This window comes from Tachysurus vachellii, chromosome 8 (assembly GCF_030014155.1).
Source record: "Tachysurus vachellii isolate PV-2020 chromosome 8, HZAU_Pvac_v1, whole genome shotgun sequence".
NCBI classification, from domain to species: domain Eukaryota; kingdom Metazoa; phylum Chordata; class Actinopteri; order Siluriformes; family Bagridae; genus Tachysurus; species Tachysurus vachellii.
In genome coordinates, this window is record NC_083467.1 from 18,027,178 (window position 1) to 18,052,893 (window position 25,716).

The 25,716-nt window shown below is 36.9% G+C and overlaps 1 protein-coding gene across 1 annotated transcript; it reads right to left on the reverse strand.

Annotated features, from left to right (window-relative positions):
- Nucleotides 1–20,482: 20,482 nt before the first annotated feature.
- insig2 (insulin induced gene 2) lies at nucleotides 20,483–25,390 on the reverse strand. Its single transcript, XM_060876702.1, has 6 exons — nucleotides 25,238–25,390; nucleotides 22,038–22,348; nucleotides 21,705–21,829; nucleotides 21,037–21,203; nucleotides 20,840–20,939; nucleotides 20,483–20,717 (listed from the first exon to the last, which is right to left on the reverse strand). The coding sequence occupies exons 2-6, from the start codon at nucleotides 22,276–22,278 to the stop codon at nucleotides 20,676–20,678; spliced, it is 675 nt and encodes a 224-aa protein (XP_060732685.1). The 5' UTR covers nucleotides 22,279–22,348; nucleotides 25,238–25,390; the 3' UTR covers nucleotides 20,483–20,675.
- Between the last annotated feature and the right edge of the window lie 326 nt (nucleotides 25,391–25,716).

Below are 25,716 nucleotides of genomic sequence, written 5' to 3' on the forward strand. Positions count from 1 at the left end.
CTATATCCGTTTATATAAAATTGATAAATCCTTAAATCTCGGATAATCTTTAAATAATGCAAAAACAAACAAACAAACAAAAAAAACATAAGGGTGTGTGTTATGTGCTTATGTGATATTATTAAGAGTTACAGTGTTAAACATCATACAAGTACCACGTGTTTACAATATTAAATCACTTAAAACACACCATCAAAAAATCTAAATAAATTGCAAAATGAAATTTAAATGTATAAATGATAAAGATTATAATAAAATAAGGTTCAGTCCTGTTCTAAGATGTGGACTGCACTGGTGGAGAAACGATAGCTGTTGTGGATATAGGATACAATACATGCAGGTTTTTCTACAGATCTAGTCCGCGTTTTCACGTGACTGCATTAGTCAAGGATTAACCGATGCTATTAATCAATCATAAAATGAAAATGAGTTATTTTCTCACTGTATCCAGATGACAATTTTATCAAGCTGCTTTGCCTGGAGCTACAGACTAAACCGTCATATCCTGCAAAACTAAACGATGAAAGAACTATATTCAGGCGCATTTTACATTTCTCCTCTCATGCCGTTTTGTGCAATGCTCTCTCTCTCTCTCTCTCTCTCTCTCTCTCTCTCTCTCTCTCTCTCTCTTTCTCTCTCTCTGATTCAAACAGATATTCTCTTTCAGGTTAGTCTCAGAAGGCTTGAGGCAGAAGGTGCAGGTCTGTACTGCATTACACAGTGTATTCTTGCTAAGAAAATAACCTGTGTGTGTGTGTGTGTGTGTGTGTGTGTGCGTGCGTGCGTGCGTGCGTGTGTGTGGAAAGCTGTGCTCAAACATTTATGCTTGTCTAGACAAGCTCGACAGAACCGCACGAAATCTGTCACGTTCAAACATTTGATCAAGAGAAGTTTACGGAACTTTTATAAAACGTAATGCTATATGACAATCTATGATAAACGCTCTTAAATTCTGTGTCTGAAGTTCTTTTGGCAGACAGTTACAGCTAAAAATATGTCCACAGCACAGTGATTCACTTATAAATATACATGTATTATAGTATTATTATATTAGTGTAGTACTAATAAAATATTTATAATATTTTTATGTTAAATGTATTGATTAGTCAGTACTGTTAAGGAATGTCACATTAGTAGTTTATAAACAGCACATTTTCTGTTTAATTACAATTGCAACCAGAAATTTGTTTTGCATTTTGTTTGTATTTTTTTATTTTTAAAATAATAATTATTATTATTTTATGTTAGGACCAAATCAAATGAGCACAAAAGACTTGCATATAGCTTAAATATAATAAATATACACAGAAAATTTAAGTATGATTGATGGATGGCCAAAAGGGTCATTAAAATCGGAGACCCAGGGATATTCTTTACACCAACCGTGGTTCCCGGATTCCATACAATTTGAGAACCATGGCACTGGATTAAAGGTGTCATACAAAGGCTTATAACCAGTTTCTCTTCTGTAGTTTTATAACAGGATAAAAACGCAACATGAAACTCCACACCACAGGACTCGTACCTGCTGCGTGCGCGCCACACTATACGGGGTTTCAGCAGATGGTGATTGATAAATAAATGAATAAATAAATAAATAAATAAATAAATGCGTAATACAAATCCTTAATTGCCGGCAGTTAAGCCTAGTGTCAGCACTGCGAGGTGTTCTAGGATCATTATTTTATTTACGTTAACGTTTCCATATATTGCACTTTATCCATATACCCATTACAAATATACTATATACAGTCTATGTAATAATGCAGTTTGGACAACTTTTGATCTGATAGTTCTTGCAAGTTCTAACCAATTCTATGGCTGCTCATTTGAAATTTTCCAGAAAGTATAATTACCATGAGTTTAACACAAATCTGTCTCATTTCAGAAGCACACTTGTCTGAATACTAAATGAACGCACTGTAAAGGATGCGACATTTTTCTTTCTATAAATGACCACGCACGAGAAAAAGATAAACAAACAAACAGGACTTTAGCATTTTAAAATTACTTTCAGTAAGATGACCATAAGCAACCGCCTGTTCTGATTTATATCAGGTCGTGATTTCAGCAGGCCGTTCCACTGCTCTTGCACATAACGAACAGATTTAGGCATGGCAAGGCTTTACACCCTCTCACAGACAGATGCGGCTGATGGTTAAACTGCGTCCGGACCACACACTGTGCTGCGGGGCTTGTGTTAAACCTGTTAGCCACGCTCCTCAGCTCCAAAAACACCGCAACCCACAGACAAGGATGGAGCTCTCTCTCTCTCTTTCTCTCTCTCTCGCTCTCTCTCCCCATTACACACGCACACGCGCACACACACACACACACACACACACACACACACACACACACACACACACACACACGCACAAACGCACACACGCACACACACACACACACACGCACACACACACACACACACACACACACACACACACACACACACACAGAGCTAATAATCAGCTGATTAATACTACGCAGAAACCTAAACCTAGTATTAAGCTTAACCTCAGTATTCTATTCTATTCTATTCTATTTATTTATTTATTTATTTATATTTTTTTTATTTGTTTGTTTGTTTGCTTGGTTTTAATCTTAAACTTAATCTTAATCTTAAACAGTTTTATTTAAAAAGCTTCTATTTAAAAAAAAAAGAAAAGAAAAATGAGAAAAAACACTGAGATTATTGTTATGGTAATACCTAATTTAGCTCATCAGGTAACAAGTTGTACCTGATGTTAAAGTGGATGTGTTGAAACAAACAGTGTGGGATATTACAGGAGCAGGATTGGGAAACACTGGCCTAATAGCTACACACTCATCACACACTCATCACACACAATTTTTCCACACTATAATATCACAGACTGTGCTATCACACGCTACTCTCTGCCAGCAAAAAGGCATGAAAATCTGGCCAGTGTTCTCACACATGCTGAAATGTGTTTTATGCGTAACAGAATGGAATAGATAGTCCAGCATTCTCTGTATTTAGAATCATGATTCCTGCTTCAAGTGGCTACAAGCTGCTCAGGCATTATTATAACTAAATATATTATTGTATTAAATAATTTGTAGTAAAATATAAACAAAACACCTAGCTGGCATAGCTGAATAACAGAACAAGAGTTTACAGAGATAATTATAAATACATTTTAGAATTATTTCTTTAAACTTTTGTCCTTTTAACTCACTAAATATCCAGCTAAAATAATGTATTATTTATTTTAATTATTTACTTGGTGACTACAATAACATGTTAATACTTTATAATACATGTACAATAACTCATATAGTGCAGGAAATAAGGAGAAATAAATAATTAGTTCTATATTAATAACCAATGAACAAATATTGGGTAAATATAATCAGTAACTATAATAAAGTAGGAGTTTAGTAGTAGTTTACTAGTCACTATATTTTCGAAATATAGTTTGTCAGGAACATCGATGTAATGGAACTGTAATAGGACAAAAATAATGTTAGACTAGAAAGCTTAGTGAAATTGTTCATTAATGTTGTATTCTTGCTTTAACAGCCAGACAGGCAGAGACAGCAGAGAGAGACAGAGAGAGAAAAAGTAGACAACAGAGGCTTTTCAGCACCAGTCGGGGTCAAGCTTGCTGACAGCACCCCAGACACATACAGCATGTGAATCCTAGACTGTGTGTGTGTGTGTGTGTGTGTGTGTGACTGTGTGTGTGCGCACACTCATCTGCATGTCTGTGTGTCTGTGTCTGTACAGACGTGTATGCACAAGTGTATGTGTGTGTATGCTGTGGAGAAAAAGGAAACACATGTGAAACCCCTGCTATCCATTTAGATCATTCCAGTCTCTTTCTCTCAAACTCTCCTCTGTGTGTGTGTGTGTGTGTGTGTGTATGTGTGTGTGTATGTGTGTGTGCATGTCTGTGTGTGTGTGTGTGTGTTTGTGTGTGTGTCAATGAGTGAGTGAGTAAGAGAGAGAAAGAGAGAGAGAGAGCTGGTGTAGACTTCTGTTTAGGTCTATGGTAGGTGTATGAATGTAAGTGGTGTATATAGAAAATAAAAATCGATTATAAAAAATGAATAATAAAAAACCAAGCACAACTCACACAGTTCCCAGTAAGCGCTAAGTTATAATTAAGTTTATTATTAAAAGCTCTGTTTGTCTGTAACATAATGAGTGGTGCTATGGTCCTGTACATATATATATATATATATATATTATATTGCATTATTATACAATATTATTATAATATAATAATATTGCATTATAGTGCACCTATATAAGTGGTACATTGACAGAAACTGCACATACTAAATAAAATAAACTTGAACCAGTCATTAAAATGAACTGAAAAAAAAAAATATAAAAAAGTTTTAAACTGTTTTCTGTCATCTCTCTTAAAACTAATATTTATTTTTATTTATTTATTTTAAATACAGTCCAGGACAGTTTGTTCTGTTTTTTTTGTTGTTGGCAGAATTGTTGTTGTATTTGTTGTTTTTCATTTTATATCTCTGAGTGTTTGTAACAGAAAAATGTGCAATTACCTACACTACAAAGATACAGAATAAGAACTGCACAACCACATAATAAAAAACTTTGTAATTACTCCAATCCGGTCATTACGTCCACAGTAAACGCATAGAAAAAGCATAGAAAGCAAATTCTTATTTTAAAGTGTAACATTTGATAACATAAAGATGACACATCAGGGATCAATACATAGAGGCTAAAATCCAACAATATGTCTTAAAAGATGATTATAGCTCTAACAATACACTGAATGTTAGAGTCCTATTACACATGACAAATAACATTTACAGAAGCCGAAACTAAAGTTATGTCTCATACTCCATCTATAATAGTAAGTACACCTTCTATAGTTTCAGATATAGTTTGTGTACAGCAAATACACAATATTCACACAACATAAGCAAAAAAATGCTTATTAGTATGTTATTCTTCTCATACTGACAGAAATGTAGATAAAATGACAGGTAGTGACTACATTAAAGAAAAGTTTAATAATTTAGTTTGCACTATTATTCATCTCCTCGTTAATGATAGTGTATGAGACTGGGTATGGGGATAGAACATGTAAAATGTTTTTTTTTTTATTTAACCATTGTGTATATCATTATATTAATGGGATCAACACACAATCACAATGAAATCACAACGTGTCTAGAAAATAATAGTGCACTACGGATAGATTACTGAAAAGTTCAGTAGTTCATGGAATCTTTAATGTGAGATTCACAAACACATACCTACAGCACACACACACACAGATTAGATCTATAGAGGATACAGTAAAATTGCACATGCAGTTCTTCTTAAACTCCCTCCCTTTTATCACTGTGACTTGTACTACTGATGCAAAACAGACAGAGAAGCCTGAAATTGCAGAGCATGTGTGTCTGTAGCACATCACTGTGCTGTCAGTAAAGCAACTATTATCATTATAAAACCGGACGCTTAACACAGGACCGGACACTCTGCGTCAAATGTTTCTCCAGCATTTCTCTCTAGACGCACACACACAAGAAACATGGATGAGCTGTCAGAATGTCCTGAGCAATGAGGTCATAAATCATGCACCCTCATAGTTTAGATGCTAGCAGATAGGCATTGGTCATCTAGCTTCAATAACATAGTAGGACATGACAGGAGCCATACATTAACACAACTTCACTGTCTTTCCTGTTTCTTTAACCTAAAAACACATATACAAAAAAATTCCATTTCAAATTCTTACAAATGTGGATGCAGCATATTCTTTGCACATACTGTATCTGTGTGTGTTTGTGTATGTGTGTGTGTGTGTCTGTGTGTTTTAAAGGCATGTTGGTACGAGGGATTCTGCAGCTCTGATAGCCTGAAGCAAAACCTCTGTTTAATGTCACAGCGGCCTTATCAGAGCTGTGTTTGGTGTGTGATGACTATCAGCTCTGACTACACGTTAAACTGACATGGTAGCAGATTCATGACTAGAGCCACGGAGACAGTAGACCTGCAGACTACCTGCCTGACATACAGTACATACATATACACATGTCTAGGCTTAGCCACCACCTGTCTAACAGAGGCACATACTTATGGGTGACTTTCAGATTATTATTTTTGCGCATTTTCCAAAGATATATTTTTAGATATGTAACTAGCCGACGGAGAGTTGACATTGTAATTAAGATACGGTGCCTTTTCCATTTTCTTGCTACAACCTGGAATTGAAATAGACATAACTGGGATTATGTTTCATAATAGCCCATAATAGCCCATAACATGACCTCATTGCTAAGGACATAGCCTGAAATGGGGCAGTGGGGTGGGTAGAAGTCATAAGTATTGTCCCCATTGCTGATAAAACCCTAACCTAGTGCTGGCAAACCCAGATGGCATCAGAAATTGCATAATTAGGTGAAAGTGCTTTTAATTAAAAATTAAAATGTCACATAATCTCAATAAAAATATATCTGTTGTCCCAGAGTTAGAAAGCACCACACACAAGCACAAGAAGCATCATGAAAAACAAGGTGCTATTAAACAATTATAGAAAAAGGTTCTAGAGATGTATCAGTGAGGTTTTGTTTATAAAATAACATGCCAAACATATTAGAATAAATTGTAACATACCAAATTTAACACAGAGTACAATTAAAGTCGTTCATAAAAATGAACATTGAATATAAGAGTGTGTCCACCAGAAGTCAGTGATCAGGTAGAAATTGGTTAGAGAAGCAACCATGAGACTAAGGGCAACTGATAAGTTTGAAAGGATGGATGAATGAAGCTAAATAAAGGCTAATCTTGATTAAACTTTTTCCAGTCTCTAAAAAAAATTGAAACTATTTTTTTTCTTTTTTAATTGAATTAAATCTTGTGTTACCATAAACTTTTTGGCCTTCAAATGCTAGACATATTATGTAAATCAAATAGTAAAAATCCCATTCAAATTCATAAAAATTGTAATACTACAAAAACAGGAGGGGATACATTCTTATAGAGTGAATCATACAAAACTGTATCAAAGGTATTTATTTCTTATGTAGAAACATATATTTTAATGTACTGATACTTATTTGAGAATATGAAACACTAACCAATTCTCATCATCTGAATCTATAATTAGTTTCCTATACACTCATAAACTTGATCTGGATACAATCTAAAAAAATAGACTGTGCTAAAATAATAGCACACTTTACATCACTGGCGTATTGTTTATAGTGGACGATGTGTGTCAGCGTGAGAATGAGGGATCTCATGTCCTTTGACCTTCTATTGGTCCACAGTGACTCTGGCACGAGGAAGCTAATGGAACATCATTTACGCTTTCGCCCCACTGGCTCACTGAGCGATGAGAGTAAGGTGCATGCAAGGCTGTTGCCTTGGTTACGGTTGGCAGGTTGGATTATAAAGTGGATGATGAACGAGCTGAGAGATTAGCTTTTATGTTCCATTATACTCCACAACATGCACACTTTACACACACACACATCGTATAGTGACTCAGAGGCCTCCTTCTGTCCTGTATCATCAGAAGATTTACAGAAAATACCTCACTGACATCACAAAAATCCTTATTGACTCTCAGTGCAAAAAACTAATTTTAGAGCTCATTGTGACTTGTTTTGAAGCAGTGGCACTCAAGCAATATCCCTGTGTCCCCACATACTTCCTATCATCCAATTTATTCCCAACATTTTTCTGCTTATACAGTTCCATAGTTTTACACACTTCTGGTCATTTTTTATTGGTGCTCCAGTTGTTCCTTGGTTTCATTCCTACAAAAAATAACCACAAACTCATCATGAAATTTGTATGAGGAGGTATAAAGAATAAGGTTAAGTTGAGGAAGAATTAAGCACTTCAGAAAGTGCTTAATTCTGTCTTAGGGTCATAAAGGACCAGGAGAATGCCAGGAACTTTAGGCTTCAGTTGGGAATATGCCCAGGACTGAATGCCAGCCCATCAGATGGTACCACAACACGATTTAGCATAGTCAGTCAAACTACCTGTATGTTTTTGCAGGGTGGGAGGACACTAAATATCCCAGAGAAATACCACACATATATAGCAATAACATGCAAAACCCACACACAACAATCTGAACTGGATTAAACTGGGGAAACTAAAGTGGTGCCATCTGCTGACCCACCCTGCCAAGTTACCTTTTCCACATAAAACCAAATTAAATTCAAACCCAGTGTCCACATTCATTAAAATTCTTGCTAATTTAGGTTTAGCTTTTGGGTTTATTTTAAGATTATTCACTGAATTTGAACTTTAATCCCCTCAGCCAAAGAATATAAACAGACTTTCCCACTATAAAGCTTTTATATACAAATTACTATTAACATTAGCAATGTAGTCCAAGGATTGCTTTGAATGTCAGTTTTTCAATTATTAGTTATAAATGATTTAGCACAGGGTTGAAGCTAATTGATTAGAGAATCATGTTTAAGAGTAATTTATTATAGTGTCATTATTGCAGAGTAATGACAGACTAATGATCATTGATAGGTGATTAGTATAATCATTAAATGATTATCTCTATTGAACAGCATGTGCAGAGGATAATAGCCAAGCTGCTTGTTCTGTCCTACTAAAGCACAATTTATTACTCTTCACACTGAATAGTCTCTTGGGGTGTGTGTGTGTGTGTGTGTGTGTGTGTGTGTGTGTGTGTGTGTGTGTGTGTGCGTGCGTGTTTGGCAGTGATGGAGAATGCAGGCGACAGTAATGTGATGTCACAACCAGTCTATCAGACATCATTACAACCACAGGGTCAAAGGTTGAACTGCGTGAGCCCATCTGGAGCATCCTTAAAAACACTCACACATGCACACAAACAGACAGAGACACTCCCACAACAGAATGGCTACTTTATTATGCTAATATCTGGCCGTATGTTCACCAAGTTCACAGACTCTAAACACACACACACGCACACACACACACACACACACACACACACACACACACACACACAAATTAACTCATACAAATTAACATACAAATTCATACAGGAGAGTTTGGACTTCATGTGGTTGGAGAACATTATATACAAATTAAGTCATAGGACAAACACTAATCCTGTCCCTAAAAACCTTCATAGAAACTGTGTGCAGATTGTTAGATATTTGTAAGCATGAGACTACAACATATAACATATGCTCACTCTCATTTTTGAATACTGGAGTTAATGAAAAGCATTTTTACATGACTATTGTTAATATTTGGTGAGAAAACACCCATTTAAACAAATAAAGAACTGTTACAAATATTCTAACTTGTGTGCAAATGTGGGCATTATACAAAATGTATAATTAAAGTATACAAGCATAAAAAAAACAGGCATTCTGAAAAAATATGAAGCTTGGCTAAATTTATGCAGTAAATGTGTTGAAAAATGAAATAAACTGAATAGAATATCGAAACTGGTATTTGAATGTGTGATCTCACCCTACCTTAACAAAATGGTTCAGTACCACTAGATATTGGACCAATCATATGTACAGTAAGTGTCCAATACCAGAAACTCTCAATCCAGTGATGTGTCTAGTATCACAAAGCCTGGCCTAAACCCAGTGTAACACTACAGTCTCACCATTCCAATGCTACATTAGTCATACCAAAATCATATCAGCACCATGGAGAGCAGAGAGAAGGTGTGACTCACCTACCGATTCTTCCCAAATTCTTCATTCTTGCAAAATCCCAGGTATCAATATATAATTAATATTACATATAGTAATATAGATATGATTAATATGCCCAACAAGTTACTCAATAATGATGTATCGGTTCACACATACACCTGAATGCTTCTTGCTCTGTTGTGAAAATACAATAATATTATAGCAATATTAAACATATCCTTAATTAATATATCATTTCAACAGCTTTATTGCCAGAGCAAAGCATAATGTTTCATTCATATTCTACTCAGTTGAATACAAAATTCAATCATCGATGGAACATTGCCTGAAACAAAGATGTTAGACCTTTTCTGTTTTATGTATAAAATCAAATAGTAAAAGCAAACAGGAAATACCCCCCTCAGAGGAATAGCCACTTTACTAAATTAAATAAGCATATATGTTTAAATCTAAATCAATTTGATATTGCCTAGATTAGAGATATAACACAATATTCAGAACAATTGTATTCTAAATGTATACAAATACAGATACAATCAGAATGTGTATTTTTCTTTAGTTTTTCTTGTATTTAACAGGATAAGGGCATCTGGTTTAGTGTAGATCAGGACAAAGATCTGAAGGATCCAACAAAAGAATCACTGGAAGCCTTTAATCATAAATATTTGGTTTGGACATTCTCTGCTTGGTTCAGATCACATAGGTTGAAAATTATGCTAGTAGTTTGTTTATAAATTGGAAAAAAGAAACAACTCAGTTTTAAAAACAGTCTTATATACATTTCTAATGTATGTGATGTAGCTGAGGTTGAGGAACTGTCAAAGCTAGAATTTACAGTGACACTGTAGGTATTTCTATTTCTCTGTTTCTCTAGGGTGGGGGGCATGGTGGCTTAGTGGTTAGCACGTTCGCCTCACACCTCCAGGGTTGGGGGTTCGATTCCCGCCTCCGCCTTTTGTGTGTGGAGTTTGCATGTTCTCCCTGTGCCTTGGGGGTTTCCTCCGGGTACTCCGGTTTCCTCCCCCGGTCCAAAGACATGCATGGTAGGTTGATTGGCATCTCTGGAAAATTGTCCGTTGTGAGTGAATGAGAGTGTGTGTGTGCCCTGCGATGGGTTGGCACTCCGTCCAGGGTGTATCCTGCCTTGATGCCCGATGACGCTTGAGATAGGCACAGGCTCCCCGTGATCCGAGATAGTTCGGATAAGTGGTAGAAAATGAGTGAGTGAGTGAGTGAGTGTTTCTCTAGGGTTTTACTGAGTGAGGTTATGTGAGGTTCATATATAATTAAAAATACACCCTTCTGGTTAGGACCACACCTACTTGGGCTTAAATCCAAATACAGATACGGATAGGATGTATGGAATAAGTTTGTGTGTATAGGGTAATGGAAGGATGTTTCTCTATGTTGCGCGGGCCTCAGTGGGTGGCAAAGACTGCGCATTTGCTGTGACCTGTGTGAACCCAAAAGGGTGAAAGGTGAAAGGTTTATTAGAGATCTGGTTAGTGACTGTTTTAAATAGAACATCTCGCAATTGTCCCCCACCCCCCACCTGCTGTAACACAGGCACCTGGTTCAAACACACATTCAGAGCTAAGAGAAAGGGTGGAACAAGACCTAGAGGAGATGCAAAAAAGTCCCAGGGGACCAGTGTCACTTGCCTTCAGACTAGCAATATTGTCTAGACCCTTGCTTTTTTCAGTCATTTGATTTTTCTCATCTCTCATTCTTGATCCCTCTTCCTTGTCTCTCGTTCTCTTTCTTTCTGCCCCACTGAGTATGGACAAAGCAAAGGCTCCCTTACTTCCTTAACAAGTCAAGGGCTCACTTTGCAGTGACAAACACACTGCAGGGGAGCACTCTGATCAGCCGCACATGACGGGAGTCACACACACTCACACACACACACACACACACACACACACACACACACACACACACACACACACACACACGCGCACACACACGCACACACAAGAGCAGACCCCTATGATAAAAGCACATATCCCAATATTCAAATAAATATGTTTATTTTATAGCTTAATAATTTATGAACATTATAACATTATGAAGATGTATTTGATAAATTACTGGTATGGTCTTACTAAAGTCTCCTCAATATACATAGTTAGGTTCAGTGTTAAGAACATTTGCTTTTAGTGAGCAGAAAATTGGGCAGCCAGGATAGTCCATACTTTTGTACAGAAAGTTGCCATGGCAGTCATTATCCTACACCAGCCAGGAAGATGGTGTGTGTGAGCATTCAGCTTGAACATCCTGTTAAGTGTGAGGCACTCAGGAGGAAAAGCACAGACAGGCGATTCCTGATCAAGCACAAATCCTAACATGGAGGAGCAGCAGCTTAGTCGTGATTCATTCAGCTCACTTTATAAGCCTTAATTTAACTGCTTGACTTTATGTGTTGAATTTGTTTTCATAAAAAATACAAAGGTTTAGTGTTTGGGGGTCCAGTGCATTGGGAAAAAATGGTGTAGGTAATGTGCATGTGTAAAGTTGTATTTCTCAACCTCAATCTAGGTACTTCAAACCCTACATGAATCCTGACAAGCAGATTAGAAAAAAAACAACAACTTAGAAGCATACAGAAATTGCACTGAGAGCCGCTGATATACAGTATCAGCAAATGTGACATGAGGGATACATGTTTTAAGTGCATAAAACAAGCCACAACAATCCAGAGGCATGATCAAAAAGCATGCAGAGATTTACCATATAGTTCCTTTGGCTATCCAGTCAGCAAAAACAGCCATTTGGTTCAGGACAGCTTATCCTAACATTTTTGTGAGCTCACCAACAGACTGGAGACAGGACATGGCATATATGATAGGACATATTTCTGCAGGATAGTAGCAAAAACATCCCTCACCATTCCAAAATCAATAGCATAACCTTTTGTGTAGTGAAGAATTTTAATTGAAAATAAACCTTAATAAGTCCCCAGATATCTCACCTGATATATTTTGCTCATATAGACAACCTGATTGGCTATCCACAGGAACACATACTTCTGTAGAGCTGTTTTCTAAAAAAAAAAATTTTAACAATTTGTTTTTCAGTACAAGATATAGTCACAGGAATCAAAGAACAATAGCAACTTTTGTGTGAATCTTTTAGTGACAAGTAAATGTGATAAAAATTAGGCTTTAAGAAAAAAAGGCCTCAAATTTTCCTATATTTAGTCACTGAAACTTAATTCACATTTCTGTGTTTAATACAGAAAGTGACCTGTCAATTCCTCTCTATTGGCAATGAATTTTCCCATTGTAGTGACCCTGAAAACAGTCACATTATCCTTTCCAATTAAATCATAAGCCTGCACAATTCAGCCTTTTTCTCAAAACTCTCCCTCTCACAGACACACCAATACAGATTTACAAAAAGGAGCTAGAACTGCTAATTCTGCAAAAAAAATAAAAAATAAAAAAAATAAAAAATCCATCCATGTATTTCAGCATCTCTAAATACATTCACATTTCAGAAAGAAAGAGATCTCACATATACAGACCACACACTTAACTGTTAGAATTACAGACTTTTTTAACTTCCCATTACAGCAAATTGTTGTTGTATGTGTCTTGACTTGTCTAGGTTTATGTTGGTGGTGGGCTCTTGATGTGACCTGGATGACTCTAACCTTTGACTCTGGACAGGTGGCTGTAGTACCGTTTAAAACCAGTTATTTGACCCCACTCATGGTCTTTGAACCCAAAGCCAGAGACACCTGCACAGCAACAGCACTGCACCAGCTCAACAATTTTTCAGTGCTAGATGGAACAAGACATGCATATAAAAAGATCAAAATAGAATAGTGTGAGCCTGTGAGAACACATTTTCATGTAAATCTATTTACTTATGTATGCGTTCAACTTAGGTAGTGCATTTCTAACACTCAAGGTCACTTTACAAAGTATGTAACAAAAGTATGTTGCAAGCAATCTGTTGCCAGTGGGCCAGAGGGTTCAGGTTAGGATGCAAGGGAGGGAAAGCTCAGAAAATTAGGCAGGAAGAAAAATGTGAACTTGGAAACTAAAGCTTATACTGAAGGTGGGAAGAGACAGGTAAGCAGTGAAATTGATACAGCATGGGTGTGAGCAGATAACCTAGTGTGTGTTAAGCATTAGCATTTAGCAATAAAGGTAAGCATTACAATATGAGGGTGAATGAAAGCCTGATCTAATGTTTGAGAACATAGGTGACTATATCTCTCTTCTCAAACTCACGATACAAATGATGTAGACCACAAATATCCAGCTAATCAGGACAAGGATGTTCTCTACCCATTCAGATATCCCCATACTGAAACCACACTAAAACTGCTGAAAATAACGCTTTGTATAAGTGGGATTAAAGCATGTATTTCTTAATGCTTATGCAATACAGATCTCTGTTCACTTACTCCCAGTATCTGTGTGGGTCCCCTCTGGAATCTCTAATTTCCATTTTTTCCACGACAGAATACATGTGTCAGAGTATAGATTGCCACTAGGTGTTAATGTGTGTATGCATGGTGGCCTTTGACTGACTATTCTTCCACTTGTGGTGTATCCTTGTATCAGCCCCACTGTTTCTGGGAACCCTGCAACCCTGATTAAGATAAAGCAGTTAGTGCAGATGACTGATGACATAATGGAAATAATGTTTAGAACATTTTTAAATAAAAACAGGATGATTACATGCACAGGGCACCATGCACTTATGCAAACACATTCTTTATACTTTCAGCACAGACATACACACACCCACACACACATATATAACTAATCATGCCCCTGTACAGGCACAAGTACACCTGCAACCCAACCCCTCTTCCAGGTGAACAGAGAAATAGAGAGCCCTATGGGCCTGATGTGTGTGAAAGTGTGATGGGGTTGTAGGCTTTGACTGACAGAATCTATCCAGTCTCTAAAGCTATACATTAAAATGCCTCCTACTGAGCGAGATTAATGAGAGTTGCTGGTATTTGAGCTTCTCTATCCCAGCAGCTGGAGTGTTCCGGCATGGACTAGCTGTTGGCATGAGTGTGCACTTCATAAGTGGATAAAGAGGACCAAGCCTCTTGAATAAGCACATGCAGAAAACTGGCAAGTCATAAACACACACACACACACACACAGAACAGTGTATTTAGAGAGGGGGTTGTAAAAATGGACACCCCAATATATACACAAGTCAGATATCTGCAAATCAGAAATACCAGAACACCAGAGATGAAGAATATAATTCACTGATTCAATAAAAAGGTATGCATCCACCAAGCCCTGGAATATACTTAATTGCTAAGATAAAGTGCACTCAGTATGTCTCCAGGCAGACTTCCAAACATCAGTTCAACAAAGCAAGCAACAAAAATCTCAGAACACATTAAAAGCATATAATTTCTCAACTCCCCAAAGTTCCATTGACTCACCACTTCCTCTCTCCATTCCAAGAAGTGTAACTTTTAACAAATGTTTGCTAATGTAAAATTAATAAAACTTGATAAAAGCAATCTTACTATCATAGATGTTTTACACTATAAATATCAAAAGGGGACATTTTAAATAGGCATAGACAGAGAAAAAATATTTTGTGCCACCTAAAAAAGATCTAAACTACTAAAACATTTTACTCTTATTCATTTCCTCTGGGTTATGAATATCATGTTTGATATATTTTATTGCTGTATTTTACTGAAAGTTTTTATTACAATAATTGTTGTTTACCTCTCTCTCTCATTTTCTACCGCCTATCCGAATTACCTCGGGTCACGGGGAGCCTGTGCCTATCTCAGGCGTCATCTGGCATCAAGGCAGGATACACCCTGGACGGAGTGCCAACCCATCACAGGGCACACACACACACTCTCATTCACTCACGCAATCACACACTATGGACAATTTTCCAGAGATGCCAATCAACCTACCATGCATGTCTTTGGACCGGGGGAGGAAACCGGAGTACCCGGAGGAAACCCCCGAGGCACGGGGAGAACATGCAAACTCCACACACACAAGGCGGAGGTGGGAATCGAACCCCCAACCCTGGAGGTGTGAGGCAAACATGCTAACCACTAAGCCACCGTGCCCCCCTGTTGTTTACCTATAGTTTATAATTGGTTACCTTTAGCTGATTATATAAAAATATATATTACAATTTTTTTATTTACAATTAAAGGTGCTATATAATTCTATAAATTTCAGTGCTTATTTTTTTTTTTTTTTTTTACGTTGGACAGGTTGTCAAAAGGAATATTGCATTGATGTTTGTTATAAAGACACATTTAATGCTTTAACACTAAACAGCACATTCAGGATCACAATAACAGGATAAATTTTTCAGAGTGCATACATGCTGACACTCCCAAGAAACCAAGTCTTATACATTACTGCAGCTGAGTGTAAATATATATATATATATATTTATATATTTATATTTATTTTTTTTGCCCCAAAATCATGAAATGTATAATTTTATATATATATATACACACACAACGTTATCTATGTCATCATATATGTGCGTATGTATAATATATTTAATTTGAGATGAGGAAATAAGGGTAAGCATGTTCTTGACTCCTAAGGTGGAATCACCTCTATATTCTTTCAAGGTTGAAAAACAAACCAGACCAGTCAAGTGCTGTCTGAAAAATCTACCTGAGATTGTGTGTCTGAAGCGATATGACCCCTTTAGTATACAGCTGCAAAAGCAGTGATCTCAACAGAGAAAAACTTCATGATGTTCTTTCACACATTGCAGTGTGTGTGTGTGTGTGTGTGTGTGTGTGTGTGTGTGTGTGTGTGTGTGTGTGTGTGTGTGTGTGTGTGTGTGTGTGTGTTCTCATGTGAGTTCTGCTACACTGGTGGCACATACTGTTTTTCACAGTTGTAAACTGCATTCTTACTGACTCTTCAGTAAATCAGAAACAGAGCTTAGTGTTGGTGACCTAGGGTCACCCTGTGAGTGTAATAAATATAAATAGAAAGAAAGAAAGAAAGAAAGAAAGAAAGAAAGAAAGAAAGAAAGAAAGAAAGAAAGAAATATATATATAGACCTGGGGCGAGACACAGAGAGACAGACAGACAGACAGACAGAGAGAGAGAGAGAGAGAGAGAGAGAGAGAGAGAGAGAGAGAGAGAGAGAGAGAGAGAGAGAGAGAGAGAGAGAGAGAGAGAGAGATTTATTTGGAGTGCAGCGCACTCTGCTGGCTGCTTCTCTTTTTTCTTGCTGCTTATTTCCTGTTTGGAGTTTTGGAGTACACTGTCAGATTTTCTGGTTATAAAGTTAGCAAACCTCCCACATGTGCAAAATGCAATGACTTTACACCCGACATGTTTGCGTATTCCCATTGCAGCCTAGGGTACAGTACCAGTGAGTCTGGATCTGGGGGAGTATAACAGTAGCTGCTCAAATGCTTGTTTATACAACATGCTATTTTTATTATATTAGTACAATTATTCCTTGATAAACCTGTTGGGAGAACTTCACTGTAGCAAGAGCATTAAACACAGCGAAGACAGTAAGCGCTCTGATGGCGCATGTGACTGCTGTAACGGCCCGTCTGTCTACCTACAGCTGTATCCATCACCTTAAACAAGCGCACATACTTCCGTTTCCAAAACACCACACATGGTGCCTTGGGTGGTTCATTTCACCATACGCTTGCTCTTATAATGCATAGTGTCAGAAGAAGCGCAATAAGAAATTCAAGTGATTTGAACCCAATCTGTGTTCAGCCACGTGGCACATAAAATGAGGCCTCCTGTCAATCACGGCGCACTCCGGACCGGTGGCTGCCTTTGGGCATGTGTGTCTTAAGTCTACCTGAACTGAAAAGCATTAAAGCAGAAAAGAAAGCAATACATAATGACGCAATTCATCTACACAACCAGCCCAAAAAGGTCTGTCTTAAATCTGAATATAGAGCTAAACATTGCTGTTAGTATCACAAATGAGATTCATGCGCATGAAGTGTGACATATACAGAACTACACCACTGAACCTGGATTACCCAGAGGAAGCCCCCAAAACATGGGGAGGAGGTGGGAATCAATCCCCCAACCTTTGTGAGCACATGTGATAAACAAAGACCAGCAAATATATCCCATAGAAGCAAACTGAGTGTTCTGGGCTACAGAAATGACCTCTTTCAGGACTTTTCCTTTAAATCAGTGTAATGCATTCATCTGATACATCACGCTAATTACATGTACACATTTAAAGCAATATGGAAAGGTTATTATCTGCAGGAACTTGGGCACATTAAGTACAAACACAATTGGGAAGTTTTTTTTTATATTTCAACAGACGATGATCTAATGAACAAATGATCACTTTTACTGTAATAACTTCTGCGACATTCAAGCAGATCTCAAACATCCTCATTAAGTGGCTTTACAGCCAGGTTGATATAAATAACACATGATCAGCAGAAGACTAAATTATTTAATGAAATGATATGTCTCACTTGCATGTTAACTAGAGAACTGGTACTGCTTCTTTAGTGTTTTGCTAAAAGAAAAACAACTTATATATAATATAATTACAAATGAGCATTTTTCTGAGCAGTTGCTAATCCTTCATGTGACTACATACAAGATAACCAAACAATCATTTAATCACCCCATCCTTTTTTGTTGTCCAGGGCCTCTCACAGTGTATGGATCATATTTCTGAATAAAGCAGAATGCAAGAGTATGTTCGCACCCAGTCAGCTCCATAAATCTTCTCAGATAATTCTCCATAACGACTTAGTGCCCTGCATTTGTTCAGATGCTGTGTAAGTATGCAGACCACACACAGACAGATGGTTAACTAGATAACTACACACAAATGCCGAAAAAGTCAATTACACAGGATTGCATTCAACATTACTGGCAGATAACTCAGGCAATTAACCCACTTTTTTGAAAATAGCAGAGATTATGTTAGTTAATAAAATGCACACACACTGTATCCTTCAGCAGACAGACATAAGCACACATAAAAATGAAAGATGTAGGGAGAGGATTTACTAAAAGAATGTATGGGAATCTGGCAGTAGATTTACTCAATTTAAATTTCTATCATTTAGATTAAAGATCCCAAAACACACATGCAATTTAACATATATTTTATTGAAGGACTGAATCTTTTACAATTAAACATTGAATTGTAGAACGGATTCAAAAACCAATAATATGAAAATACACCCTTTAATGCATGTTTTACATTTACTCATTTTCTGGAACATGAGTGAACATTTTACCAGAACTTTTTTTTTTAATTTCATTACTGTGCACTTTATAACACATTAGTCCTGAACAGTCACCATTAACAGTCATTTGATGATAGTCTTCCCTGTAAAAGTCTAAATGGTAGTTAAATTTTTTTTGTATACATTTCACATTATTTTCCTGTTAAATATTTATCTTAAAAACAGGTCATGTTAAATGTAATGTAAAACACTTTAAAAATGATTATGATGCTCCTATGTTCCACTGCATTTTGTACCATGCTGATGAAATACAGTATAGTCCGAATACAAAAGATCTTCAGTAACACTTCACTCTCTGTTCCGTTATAGAGGTAAATAAGGAGAGTAAATATGTTTCATAGCAGTTGATCATATTTTCCCTTTTAAAAGCCTTGAATAGAAAACTAATATTAAGGCTGAGGCAAAAATTATGGGTATTTTCAAAGCTAAACGGTCCAAAACAACTGTTCAATATTATTTCCCTTACCAATGCAAAGGCTATGTGAGAAACAGGAAGATGGATGAAGGCTGTGTGTGTAAGAGAGATTAAAGAGGACACAATGCAAGATCACAGGAACACTGGGGTAAAGCTTAATCATTAAATGACAGTAATGTGTAGGTTAATACACACCTGGTCTAACACTGATTATGCTCTTGCTGACGTAGGCAGCATATGTTATGTCACCTGTGTGCTAGTGAGTGTGGTGAAATAGCAGAGCAGTAATTAGAAATGCACAGTAAAATCTTTTGCAATTACACTGTTTGCCTTCACAGCACAAAAGTTCATTCCAAGTCTGCTTAATCATTGCTCGTTTTGAATAGAATTTAGAAACCAACTTTGGACACTATGGTAGTTACCAGTGTACCTTAATTTAACTTCAGCATGCAGTGCTGTGTGAAAGTCTTAGGCACCTGAATCAGTAGAGAAACATTTCCTAACATTATTAATATAAGTAAAAAGAAATGTTACAGAAATGTGTTTGTAAGTCAGTCAAGAAAGCACAGAATAGAAAGCAAGAAAAAAAAAAGGAAAAATGACAAGATAATTTTAGGACAAATAAAACTATGGAGGCTGCTGGAAACAAATATGCAAAATCTCCAGAAGAACTGTAGAAGAATTGTTCTCCATGATGCTCAGTAAAACTTACCTGCTAATTTCCTTATCGAACTGCACAAACTGTACTCGAGTCTATTGGTGTTATTTATTTAATATTGACTTTGTTTACTATAATACTGTTTGCTGCTGTTTACGTTATAATATTTTCTTTTCATAGATACATGTCAACTTCATTTTTTTTTTTGAAGGCATCTTTCTTTACAGAAATTCTTTCCATACCCAGTGTTTTGCACAGTACTATGGACGCTATGGATTCTATTTCTGTGGTTTGACCTCTGTATACACTATAAACTCCACTTGCAATACTTATTCATGCCTAGAAAAAACACTGTCTGGCAACATCGCCTGAAAGAATCAGCATATGAGTGAGTTTAAGACCAGAAAGTGCAACTGCATCTGAGTCTCTTTGGCACATTATATCCACCAGAAATGCATATGTAACTTAAAGAATACACTGTGCAAAGATATTTCAATCATCCAATCCCAGTTTCAGCTTTATTTAGCTTCAGAGAGGCTGCACTGGTAGCCAGTGAACATGCCCTTATCTCCAAACTGTCCTGCTAAACATAGACAACAATTGTCCTGTATCTGCTGAAAGAGAGCACCTCTTTAACTGTTCATGCAGGTTTCCTCATTTTTGCATCCATGATATAAGATGTTTTAGTCCTGATGAATCTTTTCTTGAAGAACTTTACACTCATACTGGAAAGAAGACCTGAGCATTATTATTAAGGCAATTTATAAATAAGGTTTGTAATCAGTTGACAATCAGCGTTATGGGAAATGTATTTAAAGCATGTAATTGTGTGTGTGTGTGTGCTTACAAGAGCAAGCTGCCTTCCTATGTTTCCCATGGTTATCACACCAGCAAAGAAAATGCAGGGCAGCCAAGATCGTATGTACAGGAAGTCAGGAGATGTATACCTATATATTCACACAGTACATAAAGCCAAAATGGTCACTTTTTTACTGACAATTAATAATTTCAGGTAATTGGCAAATTTGAAAGAGAGAAACCCACTGAAACACTCCATTGTACACCAGTAGTTGAGTAGTGAGAGTCGCCAGAAATGCAATGGCGACTCCCAAACCGAAACCACTGCGCGACCGGTCAAATGTCCACCACAAACCAACTGAGAGTGCAGCCAGGGTCAGTGACAACTGCACATTATTTGCAAAGTCCACTTTCTGACAATCAGGAAATAAAAGAAAACACACCAGACACATTCAGCTTTCATATATATTGCACTAGCACTGGGGGCATCTCATAAGTCAGTCAGATATGGAGCTTATTGTATTTCCACAAAGTAAATTTTTCCTCAAATATATCAAATTATATCCAGTTATCTGTGCAAGAATTATGCTACATTACAAATCAATTAACGTCTTGAATTAACTTAATAAAACTTTGGCCCACCTCTGTGCCATAATTGGCAGTCATCATGAATATAAAAACCCACCGAATACATAATATGCCACTAACATAAGCCAACATTATGCCTAATTGTTGCCCAGGTCTGTATTTACTTTAGTATAGTTCCTTATGTTGCATGTCTGTTGTCACACAGAACTGGAAATACATCTTAGACACTAACAATTAATTGATGGTTTAAATGTATCTTTTATTGATTTATGTATGCAAAGAACAATCGAATGGGTGTTACATCCATTGTGGTCTGAGAAGGATACAGCGCTGGCGTGATTAATGCCAACAAAGACAGCCACACAACGCATCACACTGGACCACTCGCGCTTCAGCTTATGGGGCTCTCCCAAACGCTTGTCTATACATGGATACAGCAGCCCTATTAGAGCTGAGAGAAAGAGAGGGGGGAGGGGGAGGGGGAGGGAGAGAGAGAGAGATTTCTAAACCAACAAAATGATTGTTTTAAAAAGTTTAACTTGAAATTAACAACTGAAGAGAACACTGAATTTTGACATGTAATCTAAAATAAGTGTATAGTTAAAGTAATAGCCTAATAATAGCAAATTAAACTATCACTCCATGAGAGTGTGTGTTACCTGATGCTGTTCCACAGCAAGGTGGTACCCACCACGCTGAAGAAAAGATACTACTGATGACATCAGGAGGGAAGAGAGTGACATTACGCTGCACCTGCAGCAGGTTTAACACCAGCGCTAAAAACACACCCACACAGAACAGCATGGCCCCTCGGATCAGCAGGTTAGTTGTGCGGTTTGTAATCATTCTTATGTAGGGACCCTGTCCAGAAATCACATTTCTACCGGTGACCTCTGCCATAGTGGCAGTGACAGAGCACAGATGATCCACCACTCCCTTACCTCCACGGTCAGCTGTTTTCACACCACACCTGCAAAAAAAATAAAGGAAGTAATTAGCAAACTTATTAAGAGTGGGTTTTTTTTCAAGGTACAATTAAACATTAAGGAGCTATAATTTACAGAACTATTATGATCTGTAATGTTGCAGTTTGCCCATGAACTGTGCAAAGTCGTCTTCGTCTTCCATATATCTCCACTTTGGCCTTCCTCTTGACATGTTACCTGGCAGCTCCATCTCCAACATCCTTCTACCAATATAACCATCTCCCTCCTCTGTACATTTTCAAACCATCTCAATCTAGCCTCTCTGACCTGGTCCCCAAAACACCCACGCTGAGCTGTCCCTCTGATGTGCTCGTTTCTAATCCTGTCCATCCTCGTCACTCCTAAATAGAACCTCAACCTCCTCATCTCTGCCTCATGCAGAGCTGGTATCACTACTGTTTTGTGCACCTTTCCTTTGATTCTATGAACTGTGCCAAGGATTAGGCTAATTGATTAATTGCGAATGATCGGCAACTGACAAAACTTTTTTAAAGACTTCAGATGACAATCAAAACTTAAAAAATCAAAAAGCTTTTATTTAACCCAGTCATCTGGTTCGTTGATTATTGGTCATTTTGGTATTTACTCGGTAGGTATGAATTAAGGCTCTTCTCTGTTCTGGTACATAGGTGGTGAAATTAACTTCCCCTAGATGTCAGAACACCCGAGACCTCAGCTGTCTTCATACTATGGGTGAAGACTAGAGTTGCAAAATTCCGGGAATTTTCAAGGCTGGAAACTTTCCATGGGAATTAACGGGAATATATGGGAAGTAACGGGAATATATGGGAATTAATGGGAATATATGGAAATAAACTGGGAATTTTAAAAAAATGCAGAGTTGCCTATAACAAGGAACTTAAATGTAGTTTAAAAAAATTTTGCAGCATAATTTTGTTTAAAACAACAAGATTTAATGCAATTTCAGTTCAATTTGTACCCTGCATTCCTCGGTCACTTGCACACATCTTACTGGAGGGCCATTGAGGCCACACCCCCTGCGTGTACTTGCATTATTCCATAACATGTACAGTAACACTTTATTTTAGTGTCATTTAACTAGTTTCTTATTAGCATGAATATTAATAGAATATTGGCTATTTATTAGTACTTATTAAGCACATATTAATGCCTTATTCTGCATTACCTTATTCTACATTCTTAACTGTACCCAATACCTAAACTTAATAACTACTTTACTAACTCTTAATAAGCAGTAAATTAGGAGTGTTACCACATGCACAGATTATTTGATGACCCCCCACACACACTCACTCCCCCTGAAATAAAAGAAAATCCACCATATATCACTTAACGGGGGGATTCACCTCCATTTTCCAGGCCTTGACTACCACAGAAGCAGAGACCTAATAATAAACATTTTGATTGGGACTTTTTTTTAGAAGGGCAAGGGTGTGGGATGCTTTCATTTTACAGCAATCATAGGGAAATATGTTTATTACAATTATTAAGTTTATTATGTTTATTACAATCATAATAATGTTTATTATGCTTTTGTATTACTCAATGAAAGAATCAGTTAAAGCTCTACTTACAATTAAATCAGTCAAGACGTCATTTTTAAAATTTGTATTGCCTTGCATGCATGTCTGCTTATGACCAATCAAAATGTTTATGTTTGTATGTGATATAGTTTATATACATTTCCCTATATTTCCAAATAATTGCCATAAACTACTGTAAATTCCTGTAAATTTCCATAAATTCCCGTAAATTTTCCAATTTTGAATATTCCCAAAATTCCCCAGATTAAGTTCCCGTGGAAAGTTTCCAGAAATTTACCGGAAACTTTCCACCCCTTTGCAACCCTAGTGAAGACAGACCGACCTCTTCCTGAAATACTTAAACAAGTGAACGTTTGCCTGTGTGCTCTTCTTGCTGTATTTCTCAGTCAGTCAGTCATATATTCTGTATTTATATTTAATACTCATACTGTCTATGTTGTATCTCATCGTCTGTTTTGTCTTGTAAAATCTGTTTTGTCTTGTCTTGTATATTATAGTGTTATTTATGTCTTTACTTTCGAGAGTCACAAACAGCTGGACCCAAATGCCTTGCGTGTGTCAACAAACTTGGCCAGTAAACCTGATTCTGATTTCCTCTCAACAGACTAATTAATGTGCAACCATGCGAACCAGCCTTAATGTATTCACTGATATGGTGACTTTAAATTACTTTTGTACATCGCTCTGAATAAGGGCGTCTGTCAAATGCCGTAAATGTAAATACGGCATAGGGCATGCCTATTAGAAGGTTGTGAGCTCGATCCCAGGTCCACCAAAATGCCACTGTTGGGCCCCTGAGCAAGGCCCTTAACCCTCAATTACTCAGTTGTATAAAAATGGGATAATGTAAGTCGCACTGGGTAAGGGAGTCGGCTCAGTGCTGGAAATGTAAATATTATGTAAATTTGAAGACTTTAATAGATTTTCGTTGTTTTTTTTTTAAATGGCAACACGCATAATCAGATTACCCCACTGTAAGAACTAAGCTTAAAGGTTTGCTTTAAATCAGAAACCAGGTAGAGCTGTGTGAAAATTAAGCGACCAGCATGGGATTCATCATCATGGCCATCATCATCATCATCATCATCATCATCATCATCACTAAATGAGGCCCATGTCCAAACTGACCATGCTAACTATCCATATTAGCCACCTAGCGCTATGTTTAGGATTACATTTATATTTATCTTAAGATATTTCAAGGTAACACATACAAATACACCCATTTTACGTGGTCACAAATGACTGTTAGAATATAATCACAGCTGTTTAACTTTAACCTGCTTGTTTACCCTGTAGCTAAGTCCACAATAACTAACGACTTAAAAAAAAAGGAAAATGACTCACCATTTTCATATATATCTCTCTACTTAAAGAAGACAATCAGTTATCCAACAAAAGGTCAATACGTTGTAAACAGATTGCTGAAGTCAGTTTTATTTACAATCTTCCCTAGTGTCAAGGAAACGTATGTCGGTTTGATCAATTCACTTCCGGCCCCGCTGCTCTGTCATTGGCTGAAATTAGCGACCAATCATAGTCATAGAATGTGATGTCATTACTCTTGACTAAAAAAAAATCTAACAATGTAATGTTTGGCTTCACTAAAGTCCCAACCAAATGTTATATTATAAATCTTTTACTTTGTTTTATTAGGTAGTTTTTTTGAATGATAATTAAAATAATGAAATGTATGCTTTATTGCAGATACCCCCTAGGTCTAATAATAAAGCTTGTAAAAGTAAAGATGTGTGACACTTTTAATCGAATTGCAATGTTCTGTAAAGCTGTTTTTTTGACAATTTCATTTGTTAAAAGCTCAATAT